The sequence below is a fragment of the Anopheles aquasalis genome, chromosome 2 (genome assembly GCF_943734665.1).
Source record: "Anopheles aquasalis chromosome 2, idAnoAquaMG_Q_19, whole genome shotgun sequence".
In the NCBI taxonomy this organism is placed as follows: Eukaryota; Metazoa; Arthropoda; class Insecta; order Diptera; family Culicidae; genus Anopheles; species Anopheles aquasalis.
In genome coordinates, this window is record NC_064877.1 from 10,810,001 (window position 1) to 10,817,500 (window position 7,500).

At 46.6% G+C, this 7,500-nt stretch overlaps 3 protein-coding genes across 3 annotated transcripts; all 3 read left to right on the forward strand.

The window, feature by feature from the left end:
- The first annotated feature begins 1,247 nt into the window (after nucleotides 1-1,247).
- On the forward strand, nucleotides 1,248-2,599 carry LOC126580768 (polyubiquitin-B-like). The gene is made up of 2 exons (XM_050244013.1): nucleotides 1,248-1,390; nucleotides 1,470-2,599. The coding sequence occupies exon 2, from the start codon at nucleotides 1,488-1,490 to the stop codon at nucleotides 2,406-2,408; it is 921 nt and encodes a 306-aa protein (XP_050099970.1). The 5' UTR covers nucleotides 1,248-1,390; nucleotides 1,470-1,487; the 3' UTR covers nucleotides 2,409-2,599.
- Nucleotides 2,600-2,747: 148 nt separating this feature from the next.
- LOC126580766 (mitochondrial ribonuclease P catalytic subunit) lies at nucleotides 2,748-4,397 on the forward strand. Its single transcript, XM_050244011.1, has 2 exons — nucleotides 2,748-3,982; nucleotides 4,043-4,397. The coding sequence occupies exons 1-2, from the start codon at nucleotides 2,754-2,756 to the stop codon at nucleotides 4,368-4,370; spliced, it is 1,557 nt and encodes a 518-aa protein (XP_050099968.1). The 5' UTR covers nucleotides 2,748-2,753; the 3' UTR covers nucleotides 4,371-4,397.
- Nucleotides 4,398-4,561: 164 nt separating this feature from the next.
- LOC126580764 (DNA repair protein complementing XP-C cells homolog) lies at nucleotides 4,562-7,378 on the forward strand. Its single transcript, XM_050244007.1, has 3 exons — nucleotides 4,562-6,570; nucleotides 6,643-7,013; nucleotides 7,088-7,378. The coding sequence occupies exons 1-3, from the start codon at nucleotides 4,562-4,564 to the stop codon at nucleotides 7,372-7,374; spliced, it is 2,667 nt and encodes an 888-aa protein (XP_050099964.1). The 3' UTR covers nucleotides 7,375-7,378.
- Nucleotides 7,379-7,500: the final 122 nt, after the last annotated feature.

A 7,500-nucleotide genomic window follows, 5' to 3' on the forward strand; every position in this document is an offset into this window, starting at 1 on the left:
CGCCAACCGCTGCTAGCAGTTCGTCTTGTCCACAGCGTCATCGTCATCCGTGGGCGTCCACTACGTCACGAGTGAAAGAAACGCGCTTAAAAATAAAAGTTCGTTGTAGTACGTTGAAGGTCATGGCGCGTACGATGCTCCGCGCTACGAGACGAGAATGTACACCCACCCACCGCCACTGGCCACCGCTACATGATCTCTCGTCCCATTATGATGGGTCGGATGTTTGGTGGTAGTGAATGAGTCTCTCGACCGTTGGCCACCGGTGTCTGTCTCGGTTTTGCTGCAACAAAGCACGTTGTTGGAGTGTGAAAACAAACAAAGCGCTTACCCTGTTGGTTGGCTGTTGTAGAGGAGTCCTTCCCTTCAACGGAGTCACTGATTCCGCTTTCTCACGTGACACGAAGACGAAAATTGCAATTGATCCGCTCAGATGCTGCCAAAGACCAACGTAACAAGTCCAAAGGGAATGGATTAGGAGAGATTGTCTTTTTGATTAGATCTAACTAGAACTGAGTCGTGCTGCGTTGGATTGAGGGCTTTTTATAGCTCATTTGCAATACCATCCCTGCGTTACGTTGAATCCCAGAGGGGCCGTGGGGGTTGAGAGAGGGGAGGGGGTGCTTAGCTTTCGTAGCTAGCGCCAAATTGCGTAGCTTTCGCAGGACCAATACTGCCAAAGATAGTATCTAGTGTACAATAGTGACAATGGTGGTGTGTAGTGTGGAATTAACTTCCGCGTAGCTTGATGTTTACTAGCTGCCTAGTGGTACGCGAAATCGTTTCAGTCTTGTTACTAGAAATATCCTTTTATTATGTAAACCAACTGTTACCTGTTACAGTACTTTGTCTCAAGAACGTATCTACAATTTGTGAAATAACTTTTCCATTTAATTTACTATTAGTACTGCGTGTTCAGAGACCAGAAGACTAAATCGTTGAGATGGCATAGCATTCACAATAAAGAACTATTTTCTTACACTACGGCTATGCTGTGCAGCCTATTCTAAAACATATTACGGCAAATTGTTGATTCTTTTTAAATATTTCTTTTTTAAAGACAACAGTTATAGGGTACATCTTCCCAGAATACCGACTATTCGTCATACTAATCCAAACGAGAGTATTCATATGAATATTGAACAATAACAAGCAGGACTACAGGCATCTAGTACCTATTTTGGGTCATCAAAGTCAATGTCATTGTAAGGATTGTTTTTCAATTTTCACTTGGCATCAGTTCAACAAGTCCTATCGGGTGCTATTATGTCACAGAGAAGGTTCGACGGTATAAAAACCTTCGATCGAATTTAGGATCGATTCAAACAAGCACTGACATCAAGAAGTGGTGGCATTATTCAACGTAATTGAGACTGATCGAGAGTAGAAGGTGGGCTGAGATTGAAAGTGTTTCTATAGATGAGGTGCCTTATCGTAATCCTTTACTTTCGTTCTTTAATCACTGGTAGCCATCACAAGCAGCAACCATGCAGATCTTCGTGAAAATGCTGACTGGCAAGACCATTGCTGTGGACACGGAACCGGAAGCGACGGTCGAAAGTGTTAAGAAACAGATCGATGAGCGTGAAGAGATCCCACCCAATCAACAGCGTATGATCTTCGCGGGCAAGCAGCTGGAAGATGGTCGCACCCTGGAAGAGTACAGCATCATTAAAGGATCTACGATTCATCTGGTCCTGCGCCTCAAGGGTGGCATGCAGATCTTCGTGAAGATGTTAACTGGCAAGACTATTGCAGTGGACACGGAACCCGAAGCAACGGTCGAGAGTGTTAAGAAACAGATCGATGAGCGTGAAGAGATCCCACCCAATCAACAGCGTATGATCTTCGCGGGCAAGCAGCTGGAAGATGGTCGCACCCTGGAAGAGTACAGCATCATTAAAGGATCTACGATTCATCTGGTCCTGCGCCTCAAGGGTGGCATGCAGATCTTCGTGAAGATGTTGACTGGCAAGACCATTGCTGTGGACACGGAACCGGAAGCAACGGTCGAGAGTGTTAAGAAACAGATCGATGAGCGTGAAGAGATCCCACCCAATCAACAGCGTATGATCTTCGCGGGCAAGCAGCTGGAGGATGGTCGCACCCTGGAAGAGTACAGCATCATTAAAGGATCTACGATTCATCTGGTCCTGCGCCTCAAGGGTGGCATGCAGATCTTCGTGAAGATGTTGACTGGTAAGACCATTGCTGTGGACACGGAACCGGAAGCAACGGTCGAGAGTGTTAAGAAACAGATCGATGAGCGTGAAGAGATCCCACCCAATCAACAGCGTATGATCTTCGCGGGCAAGCAGCTGGAAGATGGTCGCACGCTGGAAGAATACAGCATCATTAAAGGATCGACTATTCATCTTGTTTTGCGACTGAAAGGAGGATCACAATAATTCGATTTGCAAATACTTTATTTGCATAATCGTGTGTGCCCATCACGTGGTTAATGAAAGCTGCCAACAAGGAAGAAATTTATCCGGATGAGAAATCAAAAAAGGAATCTCTACTGCCAACATAATCAATGAAAAAATAAATGATTCAAAGACTTTCAAAACTTAGGATGAATAAATATTTTTCAAACGTTTTTATACTTTTTGGAAACCAGTGTACTACAAAAAAAATTGGAAAAAATAAAATATTTTGAACAACCTTTCGAAGTAGAACGAAAAATATAGCAAGCAGTGTAGTTAGCGGCGACTCCGACATTTTCGAAATTTGTCGGACCGTTTGTTTACAAAATGTTGGCTCGTTGCGCTGCCGGTGTGCTCTGTGTTCGCAGGATACTGTTTCCTGCCGGCAATTTCCGCTACTATGCCGGTGCCTTTCAGAAAAGCTCCCACCTGAAGCCGGCCTCTTCTACTATCGATTTTGTGAAGGCAAAACTGGAGGCCAGCACCCCGCCGACGGTTGAAGAATGGGGCAACATCAGGAGGCACGTTTTGGGCGAACGGAGGTTCAACGACACCAACGTGGACAGCACCGTGCTGGGACTGTGTCCAAGTCTGGGAGTTGGCAAGTCGTACATTGCGTATCTTCAATCGCAAGGCCTAGAGATCAATCTGGCAATCATGGGTAAACTGCTCAGACTCTACCGTTTTCCCGATACCGATCTGAACGAACAGGACGAGTCCGACATTTGGCGAATGTACAGCGAGCTGCGGGAACGGAATGCCGTGCTAGATGCCAACACCTGCGAGCACGCGATAAACGCACTGACCCTAACGAAGCACTGGAAACATTGCTTTGAGCTGCTGGAAATGATCAAAATCAGTGGCACACCGGATAGTTCCTCGTACAACTGCATCGCTGCGAAGGCTTTTACTGAGGCAGACGAGGCCACCGGTTGGGCGATGCTGCAGGAGATGTGTGAGAAGAAGAGGCTTCCGAATGACGAAACCTTCCTAGCCTGGCTGAACTACAGCCGGGGAAAAGGACACAACTTACTGGAAAACTTGGAGCGTCTATTGCAATTTACGCACGACAATGCGGTGTTCCTTTCGAAGCGTGTAGGCAAGGAGTTACTCTCCCTCCCGAAGGAGAGTGGGATCCTGGCACATGAAACGCGTGTGACGGACCACGGCAAGTGTGCCCACTGTAAGGAAACCCTCACGAGTATTGTCGTTCCCCAGGAATCATTTGAACGGTTAAAAGAACGATTCCTACAAGCCGTGCTCATCAGCAAGGAGATATTCAACAAAACGACGCCTGAAGAGTTGGGTCGTTTTCAGAAGTTTCTTCACAAAACCATCCCCTACGACGTGGTGATCGATGGTTTGAACGTGGCGTTCTCATCGGGAAATCACAAAAACCCAGCTCTCTATGCGAAACAAATAGCAGCTGTTGTGCGGCATTATGTACATCAGAAGAAGCGAGTCCTGGTCATCGGTCGGCAGCACATGGATAAATGGCGATCGAAGGATATGAAGTACATTCGCGAGAATAGTTTCCTTTTTTTAACGGAAGATTTGTAAGTTTGGCAGTATGAAAACCTATTAAACTTATTTACTAACCACTACTTTTCTTGCAGGTCACAGGATGATCCTTTTTTGCTCTATGCGGCCTTGGAGAGCGGTCCTCATACCGATTTTTTCTCTCGCGATCTAATGCGAAAGCATTCCTTTCTGCTGGGCGACGGGTTGGGTGTTGTGTTCAAACGCTGGCAACAGGAGCATCAGTACTCGTTGCTGTCCATTCTTCCGGACGGAAGGGTGTTGATAAAGGCACCCTTCAAGCACGATCTGTATGCTCACAAATCCTCCTCCAACAACCGATGGCATGTACCATTAGTGGAGAGTGGGTATCGTATTCCGAAAGTAGAGAAGCAAAGTGAATGGCTGTGCATAAGTGTGCATTAAACACCCAATAAAGTAGTTAAGGAGTAACCGTGGAGTAGTTATGGACCTGAAATTTACTAATGTGGACGATAGGAAATTATCACGATGAACATCAAAAAAGTATAATCGTCTGTACGTGGGGTCATTGTTATTTTCTGCCGGATGTAAACAACAACAGCTGTTCGGCAGATCGTTCAATTCACTTCGTCGGCATGAATCCTTTACCGAGAGGAAGATTAAAAAGGCTTTTAGCTAGAGATGGAGATAATCAAAAGCAAACGCAGGATATCAAAAGATCGAACAAAAGTGTCGAAACTGTCGTGCAGTGTTCCGAACCATCGTCAGTTCCGGTGAATGTGGACGGATCGCAATTGAATGCAGCAAAAGAGTCTCACGATTATCCCGTACCGTGTGATAATGAAGAAGGAAGTGATTCCGACGCCAGCAGTGTCGGCGATCACCTCGTCAATCCGGATGAGCTAGATCTAGATGGCACCTTTTTCACGCAATCTAGCGAAAAGGGAGTCCCGGCATGCACAGCAGAAAGCGATGAAGAAACTCCAAAAAACATCGAAGCAACATACGAATCCTGCACCGAGAGTGATACCAACAGCGAAGATGAGGTGCCACAGGAGGAATCGAACGAAAAAATGTACCAAATTTTCTCTCAAATAGTGGATTTCGACCGGCAGCTGAATGCTGCCAATCATGCTCGATGTCTTACCGGTCCTCGATCGTCGGATTCTTATACGGAATCAACGAGTAATGTGGTGCCTTATGAAGGACTCGACGTTGGCATGATGTTAACACAAATCGAAGGTGCAGCAGCGAGGTTTTACACCTCGGAGGAGATCGATCGGAATTGGGAAAATGTAGAATCGCACACCAACCTCAGTGCGGATGATGATCGAAAAGAGATTGAGATTTTGGTGTCCACTACCCAGCACAAACCGGGCCGTATAATTGATGTAGCACAGAGCCTCAGACGATTAGAGCAAGAAAAGAGAAAGAAGGAATACCTGGACCAACACAAGGTACACCTGATTATGCTTTTAAGCCATGGAACGCAGGTAAACTGGGTAATCAATGATTGTCTTTCCGAGTACGCCGAGGAGCTGTTGGAGTTGGCACAAAACTGCCCGTATCCCCTTGTGGATAAGATTAATCAAGATTTTGTTCAATCGATAGTGGATCATTTCCATGCCAAAGTACAGCTCTCAAGTACAAAACCCAAACGCAAATGTATCAAAGTTGGAATAGGTATAGGCAAGCAGCTTCGCTCCCGGGAAGCATCTTCCAGAAAAATGTTTAATCTACTGCTACTTGCATTGCTGCGTTTCTTAAGTGTTCGTACGAGGCTAGTCTTTTGTCTGGATGTGATACCAAAGAATCCTCCAGCGCCGAAAGTGAACAAGAAGGTACTACCCAAACCCGGTACTTTATCGGCCACTCACGGGCGATATGGGAAAGTGCCCTTAACCACGACAGAGATTCTGAAACAGAAGCCAGAAATTCGACAGATATTTCAGCTACCGCAACTGGATGGAGCCGATGAGGAGGACGATGCGCAAGAATGTGTTTCTCCGTCTAAAAGCGCTTGTTCTAACTGTCCAGAGCATAAGCCACGTCTTTGGAAGCTAAAAGCGTCCTCGGAGGCCCCAATCAAACCCAACTGTGCCTCCAATGACCGTCACCCTAATAAGATTGTAACTTCCAAATTTTTCAAGAAAAAAGTTCACAAATCACAGCTTCTCAAACCAAAGGTGGACAGCACGAATAGCATCACCGCCGGGTCATCCAAACTGGCAAGACTGTTGCAGCGAAAACCCCCAGCCGAGAGTAGCAAGTCAAAGAAAATCGAAGCCAATCCAAAGATACCGGAACTGGATACGTGGTTAGAGTGTTTCCTCGAACAAGAAGAACGCTGGACCGTTGTCGAAGCAACCCTAGGTGTGGATTGCTTGGAGCAGGTGATGGATTGCATCTTGAGCCCGCCGGCGTACGTGTTTGCCTGGGAAGCCGGTGGAGCGATCGTCGACGTAGTGGAACGCTACTCGTGGCGCAACGAAATGGCTTCTAGAAAGCAGAGGGTTGATCGGAAATGGTTACAAAAGTGTCTCAACCGGCACAGACTGCGGTCTCAGGATGTGGCTTATGCGGTAGATCAACGAGAATTCCGTCAACTGAAGTTTCGTGCTCCTATGCCTACTACGATTGCTCAGTAAGTAGAACAACGAAGTAGATCGGAGAGGAACAACACATCGCAAACATTGTATTCCATTGTTTTTTTTAGGTTTAAGAACCATCCGTCCTACTGTTTGAAGAGAGATCTGCAAAAATTTCAAGCAATCTACCCGCCGGACGCTCCTCCTCTAGGGTTCATCCACGGTGAAGCTATTTATGCTCGCGAGTGCGTGCAGACGTTGCATTCGCGCGAAGTATGGTTGCGGCACGCCAAAGTTATCCGTCTGCAGGAGCAACCGTACAAGATCGTTAAATCGAAGCTACGCCGGGTGCAGATTATGCTCGAACTGTTCGGTTACTGGCAGACGGAGGACTACGTACCACCGGAACCGGTCAACGGCATTGTGCCTCGGAATGCTTACGGAAATATTGAAATTTTCAAAGACTGTATGCTACCGAAAGGAACGGTTCATCTGAAGCGTAAGTATTCGAATGTGCCCGTTTGCAGACTCGTACAAAGCATAATTTGAACTCTCTCTTTGCCCGCTTTGCAGACTATGGATTGTCGCACATTTGCCGTAAGCTTGGTATCGACTACGCCGTTGCTGTGGTCGGGTTTGGCATTCACGCCGGAGGCAATCATCCAGTTTTCGATGGTATAGTGATATGTGAGGAACATCGTGATCGGTTGCTCGAAGCATGGGAAGAGCACCAGCTCGACTCGGAGCACAGGAAGCGTGAGAAGAAACAACAGAAGGTGCTCGCCCACTGGGTCAAGCTAGTAAAAGGTGTGCTGGTGAGGAACAGGCTTAAACACAAGTACAACTTTGAAGGAATGTAGGACGTTATTTGATCAAATAAATATTATGTTGAATGTGAGTTCTGTTTATTCTACTCCCTCGGATGATCAGCGGCACGTGTACGCTACCTCTTACGCTGTCGTGTCGCGTTGTGTCGCTGCTCTGAA

Coding starts and splice junctions, on each gene's coding strand:
- LOC126580768 (XM_050244013.1), top strand. CDS start 1,488: ATGCAGATCTTCGTGAAAATGCTGACTGGCAAGACCATTGCTGTGGAC.
- LOC126580766 (XM_050244011.1), top strand. CDS start 2,754: ATGTTGGCTCGTTGCGCTGCCGGTGTGCTCTGTGTTCGCAGGATACTG. Junction 3,983..4,042: donor CTTTTTTTAACGGAAGATTT/GTAAGTTTGGCA, acceptor CTTTTCTTGCAG/GTCACAGGATGATCCTTTTT.
- LOC126580764 (XM_050244007.1), top strand. CDS start 4,562: ATGAATCCTTTACCGAGAGGAAGATTAAAAAGGCTTTTAGCTAGAGAT. Junction 6,571..6,642: donor ATGCCTACTACGATTGCTCA/GTAAGTAGAACA, acceptor TGTTTTTTTTAG/GTTTAAGAACCATCCGTCCT. Junction 7,014..7,087: donor AGGAACGGTTCATCTGAAGC/GTAAGTATTCGA, acceptor CCCGCTTTGCAG/ACTATGGATTGTCGCACATT.